The following is a 24,540-nucleotide window of genomic DNA, read 5'->3' as shown; positions in this document are numbered from 1 at the left end:
GCCTTTTATAGGACAGCTGTGCTCTTCAAAAATATATGGATATGAACCTAAGAGTCCCCAGAGGAAAAGACCGTACATTGATGTTTTTATAGTGACATTTGAATGCACCGTGAAAAATAACTTGCACAGTCGTTCATGTACGCGTCCTGATCACTGACTGTCAAAGGTCGTGAATTTCATTCCATTGTGAGGTGAGTGTCCTGCTCCTCCATTGTTGAAGCCAGCAAACATGCAACCTGTAGCTTGTACTGTAGCCGTCAGCCTCAGAACCCACAGAGAGAGATGTTTATGTATTTATTAGATCCCCATACTGTGAATCACAGCAGCTACTCTTAAACACATCATTCAAATAACATATTTTTCCATATTATTGCATACATTCACAGCATACAACATTCATCCAACACAAGAATACTACACAAAACACCAACTCATGATCCGTCTATCTATTACATTTGAGGAGTAAGAGGCAAACGCTGTGTTTCCCTCAAAGTCTTCCTTTTGTTGGTAAGGATAAAGGATGTGCATGTTCTCCAGTCCCAGCCAGTAGGCTACTATAGCCCGATTATAATACCCATGCTTTGTACTGCACGCACACATAATGGGCGAGTAAGAGGCTGTTACTTCCTTTTGGAGGTGGGTGAGTAAGACTGCATGCTGTGTGCAGGATGATCAGCTATCAGCAGAGCTTTGCTGCTTGTCCTCTTCTGTCTGTGAGGCATGGGACTGAGGCTGCATGAGACTTCAAATGAAAACACATGTGGTAAGGATGATCCAGCCACTTTTTTGGCGACACCACCTCAAAATGGCATCCTAGGCGGCCACTATAGGTATAACTATTATAGGAGGCACCAGCTCTGGGTATAGAAGAGATATGTTGATGAAACATTTGCTTTTGCTTATCTTATTTGGATAAACTCTTTCTTGGAAAAGATGGTCTGTGGTCCTTAAAAGGACTGTTGTGTTTTTATAGGAGACTGCAGTTTACTTGGAGCTGGTATATATTTTGTCACAGCCTTATTGGTGCCTTCAGACATGACGTGCTTGTCAGCAGAGCTTTGCTGCTTTTCCTCTTCTGTCTGTGATGCTGGGACTGAGGCCGAGACTTTGAATGAAAACACACGTGACGTAAGGATGATGCACTTTTTTGGCGACATCCCCTCAAAATGACATCCTAGGCGGCCGCCTAGGTCACTATTATAGGAGTCACTAGCTCTGGGTAGGAAAGAGGTGTTGCTGAAAAATTGCCTTCTTAACAATGTTGTGAGCTCAGAGAATTGATACAGCAGGTCCCATTGTGAAACACAATGCAGACTTTACTTCATTCTGTCAGGATTAGGTTACGGAGTAGGACCCAAAAGCAGAGATTGCAAAGATTAGCAGCTCATAGAGAAGGGTGTCAAATATCATGTCCTGACAAACAACAAATCCAATATCCAGCAAGCAAAAGGGCGGTCAACATCCAGGTATATAGGTCTTCAAAAACAAACTAAACTGAATGCAGGCAAACTGGAGGGACTGAGGAGCAGACAATTTAGGCCTGACATAGAAAATAAAAATAAAATCTTCTAAATTCTGACAGTTTTCTGACATGTTTCTGTATTAGTGGTGCCACCTGGTGGCGCGCTATGAGCTTGTAGATCTGCTATTTTTCAATAGCTAAATTATAACATAATGTTTAAAACACAAAAAGGGGTTCCCGTCCAAAATGGGTTAAGCAGTTGTCGAAAGTAACTAAATACCTTTACTTTGACAGGTTTGAGGTATTTCTACCTTTACTCAAGCAAATTTCGGGGGATTTCTATATTGCAGTATTGATACTTTTACTCTACTACTACTTTGCCTCCATTGGGCCACTCGATCGGGCACAGGCCCAGTCAATTGAGTCAATTGACCGCCGCAACTACAACATGATGTCGCGGAGCTGCGGTGAAGAGCAAACCAATGCTCTCTGTTTTTACTCACCACCGCTCCACGTTATTACAGCTCCGCCCAGAACCAAAACGCAAACTGTATTCCTGACAAGTGTTGAGTGGATGAAAGAAGTGCTCGACCTGGCAGAGCAAAGACAAAACATACTCTCTCCCCAAGCCTTCGGCCTGGCGGAGACAAAAAGAAAATAATATTTACCATATATTTACATTCCTCTACTGTCCTCTTTTTTTCATTCCATCATCTCTCTGAACTCCCATCCACTCTCAAGGTCCACCAAGGGTTGTATAGAGATGAACTCCACAGCGTCCAACAACACCAGCAGGTGCGGTCCAGCTTACGTGATCACTGTGGTTTTCCCCTGCTTGTACAGCATCGTGTTTCTAGTGGCCCTGGCACTGAACAGCCTGGCTGCATGGGTCTTCTTCAACATCCCCTCTAACTCCACATTTGTGGTCTATCTAAAGAACCTGGTGAGTGAAGGCAAAGGTAAAGCAGCAACTCTCAACCTGTGGATGGAGCCCACTGGGGGGGGACGGGGACGCGAGGATAGGGCACGTGGGTCACCACATAATTGACAAATGACAACACATTACTACCGGTATGTTATTGATAATATAACAGCTGAATGTAACAAGCAAATACCTTCATGTTATGATATCTTTATAATATTTAGTTTGTTGTTCTTTTGTGTCGCTACCTGTACTGTATCTTACAGTACTTATCTTACTCTGAAACTGTATTTTAACTGCTATGCTGCCTCTGGGAAATTAATATCTCCCTGCTGGGATCAATAAAGCTCTCCTTCGCCAACAGGTCGTGGCTGACATTCTCATGACTCTGACCATCCCCGTGAGGGTGCTGTACTATGCAGAGGTGAGACCCATGGACCTGTGTGTGGCCTTTTGCCGCTACTCATTCATGCTGTTCTTCCTCTCCATGTACACCAGCATCACTTTCCTGGGCCTCATTAGTCTGGACCGCTACCTGAAGATAGTCTGGCCATTCGGGGAATACGCTGTGCAGAAGGTCAGGGTGGGTCAGGCGCTGAGTGCCGCCGTGTGGCTGGTGTGGTCATCTCTAGCGATAGCAAACATCGTCCTGACTAACAAGCCACCACCGCACCCCATTGTTCCAGGCGAACTGCAATGCTTATCCTTGATGAGCGAGTATGGTCTGAAGATGTATAAGGGATCAATCTACTTTATGCAGGTAACACACACATGTAAACTTGGTGATATACTGTAGTACTGGGTGTAACATTAAAGTAGCGTTTTAACATCACTCGTCTCTAATATAGAGATGCACAGACCTTTCTTTTAAGCAATGACCCTGATATGATGCTTGTCACGACCTAATCTCTCAAGGACATATTTGAGCGCAAAGGAAAATAACCAAAAGAGGGTGCTATTGTTCCTGTCACGTCATGTTTTAACTAATTAGGACATGTCATGAAGGTATATAATATTCTGTAAGCCTACTCATAGAAGACTAATAGTTTTTCCCCATAGGACCAACCTGTGTTCATATATATGACACTTGTATGTTCATATTGTACTTACATAGATAGTTTTTGTTGCGAAGAATAGCTGAATATATTCATTAATATCATGTACACATCACATCATACATACTTACGTACACACGTACATACTTAATTGGGTGGATAATGGATATGTGTAAATATGTAGCTACCTTTTTAGTTTTTTCATTCTCTTCCCCCTTGCTCCCCTATTCTTTTTTTCATTCTCTTTCTGGAGACGTGATGCACATGCACATGCACACAAACTAATTTTGCCCACTGTATGTGCTGATGTATTGTGTCCAGGTGGTGTTCTGGTGCACACTGGCTCTGATGGTGGTCTGCTACTCGTTCATCAGCCGGACGGTGTACAAGTCCTACAAAGCCACCATGAGCAGCAGATCCGAAGCGGCCTGTCGCAAAACCAAAGCCAAGGTCTTTGTGGTAGTAGTGGTGTTCTTTGTCTGCTTCGCCCCCTTCCACTTTTTCCTCGTTGCCCACATACTGACCCAAACCCCAAACACCACAAGTCACGGCTGCGACGAAAAGATCACCATGTTCTACAATGCATCGAACAGCACCATTTGGCTGTCCGCCACGAACGTGTGTCTTGATCCACTCATCTACATATTACTTTGCAAGAAGTTCAGGACACGACTGGTGGCCACACTGACATGCAAGGCCCCCCCACCATAATGGTCATAATGGATCTCCAAGACAGGCCTCATACAACACTGACCATTTAAAAAAATATTTTTCAAACAAACTCCCTTCTGTGCAGACGGGAAGGGAAAACAACTGTGGACAATAAGCTCTACACAGTGGTGTCCATCTTGGCATTGTATGCATCTAGCATTGTGAGGTGAGTGTCCTGCTCCTCCATTGTTGAAGCCAGCAAACGTGCAACTTGTAGCCGTCAGCCTCAGAACCCACAGAGAGAGATTTTTATGTATTTATTAGATCCCCATACTGTGAATCACAGCAGTATACTCTTAAACAAATCATTCAAATAACACATTTTTCCATATTATTGCATACATTCACAGCATACAACATTCATCCAACACAACAATACTACACAAAACACCAACTCATGATCCGTCTATCTGTAAGAGGCAATTTACGCTGTGTTTCCCTCAAAGTCTTCCACGTCCACCCTCAGCTGATACTTTTTGTTGGTAAGGATAAAGGATGTGCATGTTCTCCAGTCCCAGCCAGTAGGCTACTATAGCCTGATTAATACCCATGCTTTGTACTGAGCCTGCAGCGTCTGTAGAAGGTCACAGAGTGCCGTCCACTCTTCTCTGGATGACTGTCCAGTTCCCTCCATCTGTGTCCATGTCACAGTAGACCTTGGCAGATGCAGTAGTTGTAATTGTTTTATTGTCTAATACCCATTTAACTTAATAAAGATTGTAGTATATTTTGGTACACACGTCTCTGCCTGCCTTCATATAATCTATGTATAACCTATGCCCTATGGTATTGTATAACAACAAATCTGTGTTCAGTAGGCCTATTATATTTTAGTAAATATCTCCTGGGGTGCAACTCCCCAGGTGGCGTAGTTGGCTATAATTCAGATCATCCTGTCACACATGCATGTGTCCACCCACGTCCACACTGCACACATGCACGCACACACGCACGCATATGAGCGAGTAAAGAGGCTGTTACTTCCTTTTGGAGGTGGGTGAGTATATAAGACTGCATGCTGTGTGCAGGATGATCAGCTATCAGCAGAGCTTTGCTGCTTTTCCTCTTCTGTCTGTGAGGCATGGGACTGAGGCTGCATGAAACTTCAAATGAAAACACAGGTAAGGATGATCCAGACACTTTTTTGGCCTCAAAATGGCATCCTAGGCGGCCACCTAGGTAACTTTTATAGGAGGCACCAGCTCTGGGTAGAAGAGATATGTTGATGAATATGTTGCTTTTGCTTATCTTATTTAGATAAAGTCTTTCTTGGAAAAGATGGTCTGCGGTCCTTAAAAGGACTGTTGTGTTTAGACTGCAGGTTACTTGGAGCTGGTATATATTTTGTCACAGCCTTATTGGTGCCTTCAGACATGACGTGCTTGTCAGCAGAGCTTTGCTGCTTTTCCTCTTCTGTCTGTGATGCTGGGAATGAGGCCGAGACTTGACTTCATTCTGTCAGGATTAGCTTACGGAGTAGGACCCAAAAGCAGGCAACCAGATGCAGAGTAGATTATTGTGTTTATTTGACTATGAATCAGGGGCATTTCATAGGCAACATCCAGTGTTGGGTATATTACTTTATATTTTTATTATTTATATTTAATATATTAATATTACTTTTTTTTAAATGCTCAAATCGAACAATTCAATATTTTGTATAATTATAAATTATACATTGCGTAGACCAGTGGCATATCTACAATAAGGCGAGGCCAAACGGCCGCCTAGCCAAATCCATTTGAAAACGCGACTGAGAAAGAAAAAAAAAGAGGACAAACACCAGACCTGAGAACTATTAGTGGGGAGCCTTTAACTTCTGCAGTTGTCACATAATGTCACAAGACAGAGCCACGGGCAACGAGACAGACAGACAGACAGAAAGTAATACAGAAAGTACTGCAGTATAAATACAGAAAGACTTTTAGAATATATTACATATTACGTCATTTTTGTTAAGTAATGTTTTATATTAGAAGTTACCGTATTCCGGTAATATATTACGTAATATATTAAGTTACGTAGTGTTAGTTACCCAACACTGGCAACATCAGACAAAACTCACTCGACAAAGGTCTACGGACCAACAAGGACACACTGCAAACAAAGGGCTTAAATAGACAGGGGCAACAGGACACAGGTGAACTCAAAATATAATCAAACACAGGATAGGCTAACAGGCAAACAGAACGCAGGTGACTATGACAGTATACAAATGGTAATGTTATTAAATAAAGTATACAAAAATCATGATCAAGAAACATATTGCAGGTTGAAACTTAATGAAAAACTTTCCCTGTGAAAGAGAAAAGGGAACAGTTTACAAGAGGTTAAAACCAGGTACAAAATCAAATCATCAAAACAATACAATAAGTTAAAAACTATATGGAGCAAACTGAAGGATAGAATCAAAGATCACAGCATGACATTTAATAAAAGTTCATCATTAAGGCCTCTAGGTGCCAATGTTTGGAGTGTGAAGATCCAGAATGCTTCACGTCTCTTTAACAGCAAATCATGATCGCCACCTCTATGGGGCGGATCAACTTGTTCAATGCCGCAGAAACGTAAAGAAGATATGTCATGCTTGTGATCGTTGAAATGCACCGCCACTGGGTAGGTCTCTATCATTTCTTCTAATAGAGCTTTTGTGCTCGCTTATCCTTAGCTTCAGTTTTCTAGTGGTTTTGCCCACATAGGCTAGCTAGACCACAAGGACAGCGCAGCATGTAAATGACGTGAGTGGAAGCGCATTGATTGATTGATTGAAATCTTTATTAACAGTTTGCAGAATTACAGTACATTTCAAGCACAAACTCAATACAAAGACTGTTAACTGTGAGTGGACGACCCAATTAAGCCTTACACTTGTTTACAACAGGGTCCACATTGTTCAATTCATCAAAACATTTAGAGACAAACAAATAGACACTTCTATGTAGTTAAAGAACAGAACAGGAATTCATCATATAGGAAGCGAAAAGGGAAAAAAAGTATATATACAGTGAGGGGAACAGGGGGATAAAAGAAAAGAAAACGAAAGACAGAGTGTAGGGCGCCTGCACACAACACCATGCGTTGATGCCATGTGTGCATATGTGCAGGCACCCAACACCACGTCCATACAAAAACATAGTACAATCCATAGTACAAAGACAGAGTGTAGGGCGCCTGCACACAACACCATGCGTTGATGCCATGTGTGCATATGTGCAGGCACCCAACACCACGTCCATACAAAAACATAGTACAATCCAGATACAAATTCAGCTTTTACAGAGGCCAGTTTCGAATTGCAGCCATCCGTAGGTGCCCTTTGAGAGCAGTTTTGAAGGAGCCAAGGGATTCACATGTCTTAATGACTGTTGGTAGGGCGTTCCACATTTTGGTCGCATAGGAGCGAAAAGAATTTAGTCCCTTGTTTGTGCCGAATCTGGGTTGTACATGGTTTGTTGCACTCCCTCTGGTGTTGTGGGTGTGGACTTCGTTTACATTAAGGAAGTATTTAGACAGGTACATGGGTATCTTGGTGGTGTATCTAATCTTGTGGACCAGACCCATTGCAAGATGCTGTACTCTGTCGTCGACCCTAAGCCATCCCAGCCTGTCAAAGTGGGCAGGGGTGAGGTGGGTTCGGGGGGTGAGGCCAAGTAGGAGCCTGACCAGTTTGTTTTGGGAGGTCTGGAGCCTTGTTTTAAGGGCCTTTGAGGTGCTGTGGTACCAGATGAGGTAAGTGAGGCGAGGCAAGTGATGACACGGTTGATGGGAAATAGCAAACAAGTATTTCCCATCAACCGTGTCATCACTTGCGCTTCCACTCAGGTCATTTACATGCTGCGCTGTCCTTGTGGTCTAGCCTATGTGGGCAAAACCACTAGGAAACTGAAGCTAAGGATACGTTTGCTCCATATCGTTTTTAACTTATTGTATTGTTGATGATTTGATTTTGTACCTGGTTTTAACCTCTTGTAAACTGTTCCCTTTTCTCTTTCACAGGGAAAGTTTTTCATGAAGTTTCAACCTGCAATATGTTTCTTGATCATGATTTTTGTATACTTTATTTAATAATATTACCATTTGTATACTGTCATGATTAATATGGATTATTATGATTTTTTCTTATTACTTTGCACGGGTGTATTGGGTTTTATATATTACTTTTTTGTTCTCATTTAACCACATGAGTACCTGTCACCTTAAGTTAAGTGATGTCATGTCATTTCGTTTGTTCTGATAGGCTTACCTTTAGGCCAGACAGCCTACAAAAAGGATGCTTTCTCATTTGTGTTCATAAAGATAGCCTGATGAAGGCCGCAGAGGCCGAAACGTTGCTATTTCCCTGTAAATAAAAGTTGGTCACTGCATTTGTTTTCCTTGTTCAATTATCATGTCCTGACAAACAACAAATCCAATATCCAGCAAGCAAAAGGGCGGTCAACATCCAGGTATATATAGGTCTTCAAAAACAAACTAAACTGAATGCAGGCAAACTGGAGGGACTGAGGAGCAGATAATGTATGCCTGACGTCGAGAAAAAAATAAATATATTTCTAAATTCTGACAGATTTCTGACATGTTTCTGTAGGGCCACCTGGTGGCGCGCTATGAGCTTGTATATCTGCTATTTTTCAATAGCTAAATTATAACATAATGTTTAAAACACAAAAAGGGGTTCCCGCCCAAAATGGGTTAAGCAGTAAAGTCTTACTGCTTAAGGGGGGGGGGGCGGGGGCGCGAGGATAGTGCACGTGGGTCCCCAAATAATTGACGAATGACAAGAGAACACATTACTGTTATTGATAATAATTATATAACATTAATATCGACGGGTTAATGTAACAAGTAAATACCTTCATGGTATATGTTATCTCTAAAACCTTTTTTCCCCTTTTTTTGTTATGTTGTTCTTTTGTGTCACTGCTGCCTTTGCAGTATCTGCTGCCTCTGGCAAATTAATTTCTTCTCGCCTGTATCAATACAGCTCTATATACCTATCAAATGTCAAATCTCCTTCGCCAACAGGTCGTGGCTGACCTTCTCATGACTCTGACCATCCCCGTGAAGGTGCTGTACTATGCAGGCGTCAGCCCCTTGGGCCTGTCTGTGGCCTATTGCCGCTACTCGTTCAAAGTGTTCTACCTCTCCATGTACACCAGCATCGTTTTCCTGGGCCTCATTAGTCTGGACCGCTACCTGAAGATAGTCTGGCCATTCGGGGAATACGTTGTGCAGAAGGTCAGGGTGGGTCAGGCGCTGAGTGCCACCGTCTGGCTGGTGTTGTCATCTCTAGCGATAGCAGACATCGTCCTCCTGAACAAGCAACCACCGCGGCTCATTGTTCCAGGCGAACTGCAATGTACCTCCCTGATGAGCGAGCATGGTCTGGTCATGCATAAGATCAACGTTGTTCATATGCAGGTAACGCATGCATGCAAACTTGGTGATATACTTTAGCATTACTGTAGCATTTTAACATCACTCTAATGCCCAACACTGTCTGTCAGTATTGCCGCGCGTCATAGCCGCACAGCAACACCCACAGGACGCGGCGCGCTAGTACAGACCTGCCAGCCACGCCCAACGGATCCCCGAAATGGAGGCCGTGCGGCAACGCCTGGAGAATAGCACAGCGGCGCATCGGAGCGTCAGGCGAGGCGTGAACGCGCGCGTCTGACGCCGCCGGTGTGGGATAGGTTAATTGAAAATAACGGAGGCGGCTGTTTTGACGCGCTTTTTTGTTGGGCTTCACATAGTTACGACCTAATCTATAAGGAACAGATTAGAGCGCAATGGAAAATATCCTAAAAAGGGTGCTGTCATATATTTTCCAATGACATAGGCATAAAGGTATACAGCATTTCTGCACTCATAGAAGACAAATTGTTTTTTCCATTTCATACAATACAGACACTTGTGTGTTTTATACATTGTAATTGTAAGCAATTTTTTTTGTGAAGAATCACGCTGAATATATTCTTCTTACAGCTTAATGTCTAATATCCTGTACACACTTATTTGGGTGTAACCTACTTATTCAGGTGGATGAACTGGATATGTATATTTATATTTATACTAGATATTTATATTTAGAAACTAAAAATGTGTTTTTAGTTCAATGTTTGTTTTAAAAACACCATTGACAATGAAGGGAAAGTTCACGTCATCTTGTCCCTAACAAAAACATTAAATGCCATTAACAATAAAGATAATTTAATGTTGATTTTGTCACCGTTTATTTTACATCACCGCCCCTCATTTCACATGGGTGTGATTTTTTCTCCCCTATTCTTTTTTTGCTTGCACAAAAACAAAATCCCCACTGTTTTACACACTTTCTGCTGATGTATTGTGTCCAGGTGGTGTTCTGGTGCACACTGGCTCTGATGGTGGTCTGCTACTCGTTCATCAGCCGGACGGTGTACAAGTCCTACAAAGCCACCATGAGCAGCAGCTCCGAAGCGGCCTGTCGCAAAACCAAAGCCACGGTCTTTGTGGTAGTAGTGGTGTTCTTTGTCTGCTTCGCCCCCTTCCACTTTTTCCTCGTTCCCTACATACTGAACCGCCCAAACACCGCGAGCCGTGGCTGCAGAGAAGAGATCACCATGCACATCGCCCACTACACCACCGTTTGGCTGGCGACCACGAACGCGTGTCTGGATCCACTTATCTACATATTCCTTTGCAAGAAGTTCAGGACACGACTGGTGGCCACACTGACATGCAAGGCCCTCCCACCATAATGGTCACTGGATCTCAACGCAGTTAATTGTCACAGCGTGCGACACAAAATGTTGTTGTGTAGGGAATATATCGTCTCTGTCGGGGTAAGAAAACTGTTACTTTTCAGGATTAAAAAAAATAAAATAGTAGCAGATCTACAAGATCGGGTCCTTCCGTCCGTCCGTCCGTCCTTCCATGCGTCCGTTATCAGCTAATCTCCGGCACCGTTGGCCCGATCCATGCCAAACTTTGCACACACACACTCCCTGGATGCCAACGACGAATATTCCTCAACTGCCTGTTATAGCGCCACCATGAGGCCGATTTACGAAAAACAAATTTCTGTAGATTACTCGTACACATTTTACACATTACACCGGTACCATTTTATGTACACAATTCGGTATACACTATCTCCATAGTCATGTGATCAACACGGAGCGGCACCATTTCCCATCTTCCATCCTGATTGGCTAAGATTGGCTTCCAAAGCTCACACGATTTGTCCGTTTCGAAAAAATGCCACAAATTACAAACGCAGTGTGCAATTTCCGTGAAATTATACAAGCACATTTCCACTAGCCGTGGACGACATGCCACAATGTTTTCCCCAAATCAGCCACACGGTGTTGTTTTTAGCTATAACTGCATCGATCTGTATACATCTTATGTATGCTCACTCCCTAGAGGCCATGGAAAAACATTGTCCCTGCATCCCTCCACATCTGCCGGTTATAGCGCCACCATGAGGCCGATTTCTGCAAAACACATTGCTTATGTTAGTCGCACAGATTTCATCCAAATCTCACGCAAATCGATCCACATGATCTCTGTAGTCATGTGATCAAAGACGAGTCTGTTCTACACTGATTGGCTAATTAAGATTGTCTTCCAAAGTTTTCAGGAGTGGCCCGTTCAAAATGCTGCACATGTCCTGCTCATCCAGAATTCTATCCTTAGAGATGCTATGAGTGATCTGGCTCTGCATTTCCTCAACAAAATTAAGAAAATTGTTGCAAAGAACTAAAACAAAAAAACCTTTTTATATTACTCCTAAACATTTTGCCAAACATCTCACAAAGTCCTATCCTCAGAAGGGCACTTTTTCTAGTTTATCAATGTTGCTGTCATGAATTACGTACTCCATTAATCAATTTTAATTACTTATTTATTTAATATAGTACAACCTAATTTGTGGGTTACATATGGGTGACACAAATGCGTCCAGCAATGCACTTTGTCTAATACATATGTATAAAATAAACTCCAAAGTAAGCAGTGCAATTTTAAATGAAAATGTTGACATGGTAGAAGATGAGAAGATGAAAAGGGAAACTGTTAGAAATCTTTGTGAAAGAATGTACTAGAAAACTACGATTGATGAATATAAATTGCATGCTTTCCTTGATTCAGTTGATTTGAGGGAGGTTGGCCATAACTCTACGGGTGGGGCAATCACCAAACAAGAGGTGAGAGATACAATTGTCCAGTTGAGTAAAAGCTCATACATAGTCTGGATTTTCGGTGGTGGGGTGACCGCCGAACTAACACATGACGTCACAAGCCACGGTAAAGAGCAAATCACCGCCACCACTCCAGCCCTTCTCTCTGTTTTTACTCACCACCGCTCAACGTTATTTCAGCTCCGGTGGTCAGCTCACCACCGAAGCGATGGTCACCTCACCACCGAAAATCCAGACTATGAATAGGCCGTAAGGCCTCATTCACACGTACCAATCAAGCAATGTTTGGTCGTTTTTTGGGGCAAATAAATAAGCATTTCTACTTGTGACAAAATAACACAGGGATGCATGTACAATACACAATATATACAAAATAAGTAGGGATCTTAACAAGATAATTAACATCTAATTCATATTATATATTCAGAGCATATTTAATGTGGTTAAACTTCGTCGTTGCTTTGCTGCAAATAAGTGTTGATTGTGGACTAGAACTAAAATGTGCATTGAACTTGAATATAGGTACTGTCTGGAATCCATGTGAAATGTAGGCTAAATGTAATATTATTTCCTACAAATGATTACTACCACATAATATGGTGTATACTATTACTAGCTATGCTTACTTACAAGACAAAGTCAAAGACAGTCAGTTTAGAGTTTATAATAAGAAGCTTCTCATTCATGATCTTTGATTGATTTATTGTCTTGTAGCAAAAAGGGCGCAAACGGCTGCTTTTTTTTAGCTCATTGGCTCTGAGACGCCGTCTCTGGTCAGGAACCTCCTTCTTTGGGAGGCGCACTTCATGCCACTACTAGCCTACTGATTGGTTGGAAGCTCATACACACTCAGCCCGCGCTCTCGTCCGTTTCTTTGATTGGTGGGGCGCACACCCGCACATAAAGAAAGTAGTATTCTCTGTGACAGTCTGTGTTGTTGAAGGTATAAAATATCTCGCGCGCCTCTTGTCCAGCACATCTCTTCGAAATTCAACTCCAAAACTAAATCTACATCAAAATGAGTGGCCGAGGAAAAACCGGAGGAAAAGTCAGGCAGAAGGCTAAGACGCGCTCATCCCGTGCCGGGCTCCAGTTCCCCGTGGGTCGTGTTCACAGGCTGTTGCGTAAAGGCAACTATGCCCAGAGAGTCGGTGCCGGCGCCCCGGTCTATCTGGCTGCTGTCCTCGAGTATCTGACCGCTGAGATCCTGGAGTTGGCTGGAAACGCTGCCCGCGACAACAAGAAGAGTCGTATCATCCCTCGTCACCTCCAGCTGGCCGTCCGCAACGATGAGGAGCTCAACAAACTGCTGGGTGGAGTGACCATCGCTCAGGGCGGTGTGCTGCCCAACATCCAGGCTGTTCTGCTACCCAAGAAGACCGAGAAAGCCGCTAAGAAATAATTCTCCTTCAAGTTACAAACTCCAAAAAGGCTCTTTTAAGAGCCACCCACTGTTTCTATATAAAGAGTCACTTCTATTTATATAAGCAATACTTTCGTGATCTATTGAGCAATATGGATACATTATATAAGCCTAGTTTTCAAACCTTATCTACACAGGCTTTGGGATTGCAAACTAGACATACTCTCACACGCTAGTCTATTTGCTTAGCCATTGCATTGATTTATTTTACTTGCATTAATTCATATGTATATATGACATTTACATATTGCTAATTTGATACCGTATCGGTTTTACTTCCAAGTACATATGATGCAGTGCATAATACGTATTTAACTCTGATCAATTTGCCATGTATTTTTACATGATTGCTAGTGTAGTGGAGCGAATATGAAATCTACATGACAAGCTTTTTAAAGTTCATAATGTTGAACACCATTTACAGCAATCATTTTGTTGCTTATTAATTAGTGCACAATACTTCATTAACAAGTTACATACATAGTGTTAGCATTGTTATTCAGATCAGCGTCAAATGACTGACCTGAACTAACTGGATTAGCAGACAGTCTGTAAAGGCCATTTGCGTTTAAACTACTGGCTCTGAAATGGCCATTTGCTTATAGCATTTGGATAAACCCTTTCTTGGAAAATATGGGTGGTCCTTAAAAGGACCGTTGTGTTTAGAGCAGACAGATGAGTTTACTTGGAGCTGGTGTACTTGGTCACAGCCTTGGTGCCTTCAGACACGGCGTGCTTGGCCAGCTCACCGGGGAGCAGCAGGCGAACGGCGGTCTGAATCTCCCTGGATGAGATGGTGCGGCGCTTGTTGTAGTTAGCCAGTTTGGAGGCTTCACCGGCGATGCGCTCAAAGATGTCGTTGACGAAGGAGTTCATGATGCCCATGGCCTTGGAAGAGACACCGGTGTCGGGATGGACCTGCTTCAGGACCTTGTATATGTAGATGGCGTAGCTCTCCTTCCTTCCCTTTCTGCGCTTCTTGCCGCCCTTCGTGGCAGTCTTGGTGACGGCGCCCTTCTTGGAGCCCTTCTTGGGCGCTGGCTTTGCTACTTCAGGCATTGTGCTTGTATTCAACAGAACAGTTCAGTTGCAGTGAAGAATGTGTAAGAGGACGCTCTCGTACGACTATTTATACAGAGCCAATGCAAATGAAGCGTGTGACTACTATCATCTGATTGGCTGATCCTACCATAGAGAGTTTTCTGTATTATGTTTTCCCGCTCGTGTGCTCTATTGTCCCCTTGTCCCTTTTATACATTATTAATATGTATGGTAAATGTATAATTTAAAGCCCCTTTTTATCATAATGTGTTTTGTTTTGATTTTGCATTGATCCTCCTTTATGACTGCTGTTGCTGCTATGACACCCACATTTCCCCATTATAAAGGTATATCTATATCTGCATTCATTGAGAAGATGACAATATTCCCGGCGTTAGTATTAATATAATAATATGTTAATTAGCCAAAATAGAGAGCTCAGGCAGCATGGTGTGTTCTTATGTAAGTCCTAGCCTGAAAGATGATGGTTGATTAAAGATGATGGTTATCATCACTACTATGCAGGGAAACACTGTATTCTGAATATTGCAAAGTAAGATAATGATAAACTGAGTGTGTATCATGTCCAGGCATCAGGTCCCACCTGACAGAAACCGGCCTGCTGAAACCAGGAACCGGATTAACTACTACATTAATTAACATGTTCTTTATGGCAAATTTCATTCATCCAGAGAGTACAAGCTTTGCCAGATGTAATAGAAACTGTTGTGTTGTTTTATATAGTTGTTTGAATCCCATCCTATAATGTTTGTTTTAAAACCGCCATGTATTGACAATGAAGGGATAATTAATGTTTGTTTTTAGTGCAATGTTTGTTTTAAAAGAATAAAGATAATGTAATGTTTGTTTTGTCACATAGCAACATGAGTTAGATAAGAGCATGCAGGTGTGATTTTTAATATACAGAGCGGTCCTCTTGTAAGAAACATCCAAATTCATAGTTATGAACTTATGCAATGATGTTTCCCAATAAACTTGAACATTTGATTGCCAGTTTGTGGCTCCAACTATTACATTCAGTCAGAGGCTACTGTCTTCTTAACCTCTATATTTGGACGGTTGAACGGATTTGGCTCTGTACTTGTTCTCCTCCACCCTGTCTGTTCTTAATGCCCTGTAGGCATAAATCTGCTTCAATGTGTTGCACTGTCAGCTTGTAGATCTGATATTATGTTTTCAATCCCAACTATTCGTTACCCCTCCAGGGGCACCCATTGTGCGTGTTGTTTAACAGCACGCAATCTCCTTCATTAAAGGCCTTACAGAGTTTCAACTTTTAATCTTATGCTAAAGTAGTTGTTCAACCAATCTTTTATGGTTGAGGCTCCACAACCAAGTGTCTCACCACTGGATCCTGCACTACCACATGATTGAACCGTATTAATACACTACCAAGTTAACGGTAGCTCAATGGAGTACAACATTGGGTAATACTCTTTAAAGAAGGTGTGGGCGGCTCTTAAAAGAGCCTTTGGGTTGTTGGTAGATCAAGTCAGCATTATTAACCTCCGAATCCGTACAGAGTGCGTCCCTGTCTTTTCAGAGCATAGACAACATCCATGGCGGTCACGGTCTTTCTCTTGGCGTGCTCAGTGTAGGTTACGGCGTCACGGATCACGTTCTCAAGGAACACCTTGAGGACACCGCGGGTCTCCTCGTAGATCAGACCGGAGATACGCTTCACTCCGCCACGGCGAGCCAGACGGCGGATAGCGGGCTTGGTGATTCCCTGGATGTTATCACGAAGGACCTTGCGATGACGCTTAGCACCTCCTTTTCCGAGACCTTTTCCTCCTTTTCCTCGCCCTGACATTTTGAGTTCAGCTGTAGTTGCAGTTAGAAAACTGAGTGATTTGAGAGCTCAGAGCCTGCCTTTTTATGTGTGTTCTGAGGACGTAAGGGAGGACATGCAGAGCGAGCTGTGGGCGTTACTAACTCCGCCCCCCACAACACACACGCGCGCGCGCACACACACACACACACACACTCACACACACACACACACACACACACACACACACACACACACACACACACACACACAAAACTACTGTAGCTTTATCGCGTTTGTATATAGTGTAACGATCCCAGGAACAGGAGGCAGAGACGTAGTTACCATGAACGATAAAGATCCCTCTTTATTCCTTTGTAGACACTCATATAACAACAGCATTGATATATCTCCTAGTTAGGTAAACGTGCACTCTCAACCAAACTACCCGGCACAGAGAGCCTCTACCTAGGACCCCCGTCACTCACTCTAGAAGTCCCACCCCCAAGACAGTCCCATTGGCTGCAGCCATAGCTGGCCGCTACACTACCCCCCCCTCACAAAAGTCCTCGACCCCGAGGACCGGGCCAACAGGCAAGATAAACAGCCAACGTACACCACGGCAACAGCCTAGAAATCAAAGCAAGAAATCAAATACATCCCCCACATCCCAAATACAGTTCACAACTCTTGTTTTTTTTTTTTTTTTTTTTTTTTTCAATTCACAACGTCCTTGTCAGACCAGTGCCCCAGAAGACACCACATAGTCTCCCAGACGGCCCGGAGGTCTTGTCCGCCTCCTCGGCCGAGACCTCGTGGGGGTCGGGGGTAGGGGGACAGGGGCAGGGGGGGAGGGAAGGGCGCCCGGGGGGGGGTCAGGGGGGGAACGGGACAAGGGTGTAGGAGCAGGGGAAACAGTTTCTCCTTGTGGCATGGGTGGAGACCCGGGGGGGAGTTGGGCTGCCGGAGGAGAGGGAGAGGTCGCCGGTGCGTCCGTGTCGGGGGAGGGGGGACCCCCCCTGTAGGGGGCCAGTCTGTCTCTGTGGAGGGCTACCTTCCTTCCCCGAGGAGGCATCTGCACACGGTAAACAACCTCTCCCAGCCTCTCTAACACCTTGCAGGGTCCCGTCCACTTGCTGTCCAGCTTGGGGCTCCGTCCCTTCTTCCGCAACGGATTGTAGACCCAGACTAGCTCGCTGGTGCGAAGTCTCGGCCCCGGGACTTCACGTCGTAGTAGTGCTTCTGCTTCACTGCGGCCCCCTGTAGCTGCACCCGGGCGAAGCTGTGGGCAGAGTCCAGGCGGTCCTGCAGTTTCCTGGCGTACTCCGGCCCTGCAGGAACGGCCGGGGCGTCCGGCGGAAGACCGAAGACCAGCTCAGCCGGGGTGCGTAACTCTCGTCCCAGCATGAGGAGAGCCGGCGTGCACTCCATCGACTCCTGTACTGCCGAGCGGCATGCCATGAGCACCAGGGGCAGGTGTTTGTCCCAGTCCCGCTGGTGTCGGGAGGTGACGATGGCAAGCTGATCTCCCATGTTCCGGTGAAACCTCTCTACCAACCCGTCGCTCTGGGGGTGCAACGGGGTAGTGCGAGTCTTGTGTATGCCCAGGCGCTCGCACATGGCAGCGAACACCCGGGATTCAAAGTTCGTCCCCCTATCGCTGTGTAGGGACTCCATGGCACCGAACCGGCTAATCATGCCCTCCACCAGGGCATCAGCGACCGTTACTGCCTCCTGGTTTGGGATGGCGTAGGCCTCTGGCCACTTAGTAAAGTAGTCTATGGCGGAGAGGACATAACAGTTGCCCCCCTCGGAGCGTGGGTACGGCCCTGTAATGTCTATCCCCACCCTCTCCATCGGGCACCCCACCGGGAACTGTTGGAGTGGCGCTTGCGAGCGCCCGGCAGGGCCTTTGCGGGCAACGCAGAGGTCACAGCGACGGCAGAAGTCAGCGACGTCCCTCTTCTGCCGCCCCCAGTAGAAGTTCTGTCGAAGGCGGCGGAGTGTTTTGGTGACTCCAAAGTGACCTGACCCACCTGCTCCGTGCATGGCTTTCAGTACAGTCTCCTGCAGGTCCTTAGGAACCACCACTTGCCACTGCTCCTCCCCGGTGGCCGCCGTCTTGAACGCCCGCTGTAGTACTCCTCCGGACAGCCGCAGTGAGTCGAACATAGTCCACAGACCCTTGGTCGCCTTGGAGAGGGGCGCCACCGCCTCCCATGGCACGCGCTGCTGAGCCTCCACCCACCGCAAGACGGGCTGCAGGTCCGGGTCTTCTTCCTGTTTGTCTCTCCATTGGGTGTCCGTCACAGTTTGCAGCTCCTTGCAGACGACCTCCTCGATCCTTCTGACGGCTGCACACTCCTCCCCCTCCGTACGCTGTTCCAGCTCCCGTGCTTCTCTCCTCTCGCAGTAGCGGCAACCTTCCGTCGCACACGGCCGGCGTGATAGGGCATCCGCGTTAGTGTGACGAGCCCCTGGCCGGTGTTCTATCTTGAAGTCGTATTCCTGCAGCTCCTCCAACCACCTGGCAACCTGTCCCTCTGGCTCCTTGAAAGTCAATAACCACTGGAGAGCTGAGTGGTCCGTCCTCACCACGAAGGGAAGACCGCACAGGTAGTATTTGAAGTGTCTGGTAGAAAGTACTACTGCCAAGAGCTCCCGGCGGGTGACGCAGTAGTTCCGCTCAGCCTTGTTGAGCTTTTGGCTAAAGTACGCCACTGCTCTCTCTCCCTCCGGCCACAGCTGGGATAGGACTCCCCCCACCCCCACACCGCTAGCGTCAGTGTCTAGTATGAAGGGCAGTGTGGGGTCAGGTGGAGCGAGGACCGGAGCCTCGCACAGTGCCTGCTTCAGACCGAGGAACGCCTCCTCGCACCTCTCAGTCCACGTGAAGTCTCTGTCCTTTTCCAGCAGTCGGTACAAGGGTGATGCAATGGTGGCGAAGCCCTTCACATGTCTCCTGTAGTACGAGGCCAGACCGATGAAACTCTTCAACTGACTCTGGTCACGGGGGGTGGGCCACTCCTCCACCGCCCGCACCTTGTCATTCATGGTGCCGATGCCCTCCGCGTCCAACTCGTGCCCCAAGAAAGTTACCTCTCTGCGCATGAAGTGGCACTTCTCAGGGTGCAACGTCAGCCCCGCAGCTCTTATCCTCTCCATAACGCGCCTCAGGGACTCCAGGGCCACCTCGAAGGAGCGGCCGTGCACCAAAAAGTCATCGAGAAACACCAGGCACTCCTGGCGGGGGATACCAGCCAACACTTTGTCCATGAGCCGGGCGAAGGTGGCAGGGGCATTACAAAGACCGAAGCTAAGGACCTTGAACTGCCATAGCCCCCGCCCGGTGCAGAACGCAGACTTGGAGCGAGATTCAGGGGAGAGGGGAACCTGATAGTAGCCGCTCTTGAGGTCCAGTGTGGTGAACCACGAGGACCCGGAGACTAGGTCCAAGGACTCGTCGATGCGGGGGAGGGGATAAGAGTCCTTCGTGGTCACGTCGTTCAACCGCCTGTAGTCGACGCAGAACCGCCAGTCTCCGTTCTTCTTTGGGACCATAACCACGGGCGCCGCCCAGGGGCTTTCTGACGGCTCAACGAAGTCCGCCTGCAGTAGGTCTTCCAAGGCCTTGTCACATGCCTGCTGATGAGCGAGGGGGAGGCGGCGTGGCCGGCACTTTATGGGCGCCGCAAGTCCAGTGTCTATCACGTGCTCTGCCATGGTAGACCTCCCCACCTCGCTCTCACTCATCGCGAAACAGTCCTGGAACTCCACAAGCAGCTGTCTCAGCTGTCCCTGCTGCTGCTCCTCCAAGTCCCCGTACTCCTCTCTCCACACACCTGAAGGCAGCCCCCCTCCGCCCCCCTCGTCGGGCAGGGCCGTGGCTGCTGACTGGCACTGGAGGTGCCCAGCGTCGAACGACGTCTCCTCCCCCCCCTGGGGAGGCCACGCTGGGCACGGGGTAAAGCTGGTGGAGGGTGGCGGGATGAACACAGGGGCCAGCGGAGATAGAGACTGGACGATGGGCTGGGCAGGGGGCAGGGGGACGGTAGCTAGGGGGCCCATGGCAACTGTAGGACCCCCTGGGAAGCTAAGCGTACCCCTCCCCATGTCCAGCAGACACCCCGTGTCCTGGAGGAAGTCCAGTCCCAGGATGAAGCAGTCCTGCACGTCCGCCACCCAAACCAGATGGCGAACACGTCTGCCTCCCACGCACAACCACATCAGCCCCTTCCCCAACATGGGAGCCAGCTGACCTGTGGCCGTGCGGAGGCGCACCGCTGTGGGCTGCAGTGTTGTCCCGCCGGGCAGGACGTCCGGCCTCACCAGCGTCACCGACGACCCGGTGTCCACCAGGCCAGCAGTAGGCACCCCTTGGACCGTGACAGCGACATGGCAGGAGCTCCCACCCCCGGAGCTCCCACGGATCCACCCCACCACGACCGGTGGAGCACCGCTGTCATCTACTTCTTGGGGGGATGGAGCCCCTCCCCCCTCGCTGCACCGTTGGGCTCCTCCTGCTGACGGGCGAGGCTGAGAAGATGGCGGCGTGCTGTCATCTACTTCTTGGGGGGATGGAGCCCCTCCCCCCTCGCTGCACCGTTGGGCTCCTCCTGCTGACGGGCGAGGCTGAGAAGGTGGCGGCGTGCTGTCATCTACTTCTTGGGGGGATGGAGCCCCTCCCCCCTCGCTGCACCGTTGGGCTCCCTCCGCTGGACAACAGGCCTGGGCTGACGTTGTTGGGGCAGCGGTGGAAATGGGGGCCCGCATATCCCCGTCTATGCGGACCCCGAGGAGTTTCCCCGCTTCTGGAGAGCAGCAGGGCACCTCCGTAGTATGTGGCCGGGCTGGCCACACCCCCAGCAGACCTGCGGGCCACGCGGCGGCGGTACCTGTAGAGTCACCGCCCGTAGCAGCTCAGTCATCTCAGCCGCCCATGCTGGCACCTCCTCCCTGGCGGGGCATCCTGACGCAGCCCTCACCGCATGGGGGCTCACTTCCTGCCCACCGCTGGCAGCAGCACCCTGCAGGCTCTCTCTCTCTATAGCCGCCTCCAGTGCCTCTAGCAGAGACTTCGGGTGCTGGAGCTGTACTTGCACACGCAGATCAGGGGGGGAGATGGCCCCGACGAACAGATCAGTAGCCAATTCACTCCGTGCATCGGCGGGCATGTGACTGTATGCCCGCCGCACCTGGCCCTCAATGTCATTAGCCAGCCCCCGGAGCGACTCACCAGGCTTCCTGCATCTCCCCCTCAGTTCATTTTTCAAGAGCGCTGGCTGGGACCACGTTCCAAACCGCCTCTTGAGGGCCCCCACCAGGGCATCGTAGCACCGCCGCTGCACAGGGTCCAGAAGCAGGAGACATGACAGAGCGTCCCCCTCAAGGCACAAAGCCAACTGCAGTGCCTTGTCCCTTGATTCCCACCTTCTAGCGTCTGCCAGCAGTTCAAATTGAGCATGAAACGCCTCCCAGTCCGAGCCACCATTGTACTTGGGCGTCTTCACCGAGGCAGCAGACGCGGGAGAAAAGGCGGGAGGAGGAGGCGGCGGCGGCGGCTGTTTGCTGTCCGTGGCGTCCCCCGCGGCGCGACCTCCGCGGTGGTCAGCCTCCGTGGCCAACTCTAGCTGGGGCATGACGTCCGACGGTCCAGGCAGCCCATAATCTGCTCCGTTCCGCGGCTCTTTCTTTATTTTCACTCCACCGGAGCTTTCCATGCTAACGGCCGGTCTAGCTAACACGCTAACTGAAGCTAAGCTAGCTAGTAAACAATGCGCGCAACTTACGTCTCCGTACGACAATCCGTCTTTAGTTTTAGTTTTCTTCAGACACCAGTGTAACGATCCCAGGAACAGGAGGCAGAGACGTAGTTACCATGAACGATAAAGATCCCTCTTTATTCCTTTGTAGACACTCATATAACAACAGCATTGATATATCTCCTAGTTAGGTAAACGTGCACTCTCAACCAAACTACCCGGCACAGAGAGCCTCTACCTAGGACCCCGTCACTCACTCTAGAAGTCCCACCCCCAAGACAGTCCCATTGGCTGCAGCCATAGCTGGCCGCTACAATATATATATTTTTTCAGTGACAAAATCTGCCTTGCTCTGCTCTATTCTTCTATATCATAATAATAATGTATTAATATGTATGTGATGTATTATCACTACCCTTCCGAACATTTGCACTGGGTCATATTTATTTCTACATTTCATGACTTCATGTCTTGCTAATTTATGTAACCTAGGCAATTGAAAAATTGCACAATGAGATAATTCTGATGATGTAAAGGTGGACGCGTTATTAGATTAGTTTTTTTCATCTTTTTTTACTATTACATTTTAAATGGCATTACTCAATATAAATGTTATTTTGAAAAAAACATTGAACCAAAAACCACGACCAAGGCAATAGCAAAAGTGGATTCACAAATTGTCAATATTCATTAGGGATGAGGATATTTGCAAGAATCCATAACTAATACAATAAGTGTCAGGGGTGAACAGTTTGGGAGAACATCAGCATAAATAGGCCAGCAGCAGAATTGTCAATACATTTTCTGACCGCAGTAAACACACTCCTGTTCAAGGAAAGCATGATGGTGGAGTTGATCTCAAATTCCAATGACAGAATGCCATTTGTTGGGAAAACTTGATTCATTTTGGACAAATGACTCACTGTGATCAGAAAACTAAGCGTTTTTAAATCTACAATCCTGTATATTTGATTATGGAGAAAACACACATCTAGGTAGGCCTAGATAGTTCATGATGAGCTCTAAATAAAACCAGTAAGACGCATGAGGGCGAGAAGCTAAAGGGCGAGGTTGCGTGCACGCATTCGCCTTGTTGATGGCAGACTGCTGGAAGAGCGCTGGTGCTTTGACATGGACGGTCGGATCAACATGGAATGAATTCTGTAGTGGCCATATAAGGAACATGTCTTCATTTTCGGTCCTGTTGAGTTTTTGCAGGCTGCTGGGCTCGACTGCACTAATAATTTTGGGCCAGGTCCGTCTAGAGTTTGAATAGTCTATAATCTAGTCTATAATAACGACACAATGAAATTGATTTCAAATGAGCTTTATTGGCATGTGTTTACATTGCCAAAGCAAGTGTCAAAATCGAATCAAAATGGGAAAAGTATACATTTGGAGGGGGTACAGCATTTTGCAAACAGAGATATACATTGCATCGTTATGCTATACAGGGTATAAAGCTTTTGTGGTCATTTTGGTACAAATAGCAGCATTTTTTTGCTAAAAAAATGCCAAAAAAGCTCAATGCCGGCATATTGTATGTATACAATATTTCAGGCCAATAAAAAAAAATACTATATACCAAATGTCCCACTTAAACAAAAGAAGCCTTTCAGCTTTTGGACTACAAGATAAAACCTGGCACACTATTGCAAGAAAGGTCTTTGAAACGCCACGCACCAACCTTGTGTACCAGACCCAGTTATGTTAGCATTGACACTGAGGATTTGTCTGTGGCACATGTGCGTTATAGTTAGACAATACATTTAGCACACTTTGAATACCCCCACAAATACTAGAAACATGCTCATCCCCCACCTCCACTTTGAGAAGCCACTGATAGTTATGTAGATTAAATTTACACCAAAACTCTACACTTGCTTTGTACAGCACTACACCAGAGGTAGCCCTACTGATTTTAATCCCTGCCATTTTTACAGCAATATTCCTATATTCTGCAGCACTACAGTGGAATGACTTGCCTTCCAGCCTCAAGCTGATCAGTTCCTTCGAAAACTTTAAATGCACATTAAAAAGATGGTTGGCTGATAAACATGACCTAATATTTTAAATATATCCACCGTTTAGATTAGAATAGGTTAAAAATAAGACAAAATCTAGTTTGTATTGGTTGGGTTTTTCGTGTTTTTGTTTCTTGTTATCTTTGTTTCCTGCCCCCTTCTCCA

General features: G+C 46.6%; 3 protein-coding genes across 3 annotated transcripts; 1 reads left to right on the top strand and 2 right to left on the bottom strand.

Annotated features, from left to right (window-relative positions):
• Positions 1-13,351: 13,351 nt before the first annotated feature.
• LOC308323466 (histone H2A-like) lies at positions 13,352-13,735 on the top strand (the record flags this gene model as incomplete). Its single annotated transcript, XM_080775195.1, has 1 exon — positions 13,352-13,735. One exon carries the CDS (start codon positions 13,352-13,354, stop codon positions 13,733-13,735), a length of 384 nt encoding a protein of 127 aa, XP_080631321.1.
• Positions 13,736-14,437: 702 nt separating this feature from the next.
• On the bottom strand, positions 14,438-14,815 carry LOC308324090 (histone H2B 1/2-like; the record flags this gene model as incomplete). The annotated part of the gene is made up of 1 exon (XM_080776005.1): positions 14,438-14,815. The coding sequence occupies one exon, from the start codon at positions 14,813-14,815 to the stop codon at positions 14,438-14,440; it is 378 nt and encodes a 125-aa protein (XP_080632131.1).
• A 1,504-nt stretch (positions 14,816-16,319) lies between these two features.
• LOC308324097 (histone H4) lies at positions 16,320-16,631 on the bottom strand (the record flags this gene model as incomplete). The annotated part of the gene is made up of 1 exon (XM_080776012.1): positions 16,320-16,631. One exon carries the CDS (start codon positions 16,629-16,631, stop codon positions 16,320-16,322), a length of 312 nt encoding a protein of 103 aa, XP_080632138.1.
• Between the last annotated feature and the right edge of the window lie 7,909 nt (positions 16,632-24,540).

The sequence above is a fragment of the Protomyctophum bolini genome (genome assembly GCF_963924005.1).
Source record: "Protomyctophum bolini genome assembly, chromosome: 11".
NCBI lineage: Eukaryota > Metazoa > Chordata > Actinopteri > Myctophiformes > Myctophidae > Protomyctophum > Protomyctophum bolini.
Note: the sequence above shows the minus strand (reverse complement) of the source record. Positions and strands in the feature narration are given on the sequence as shown.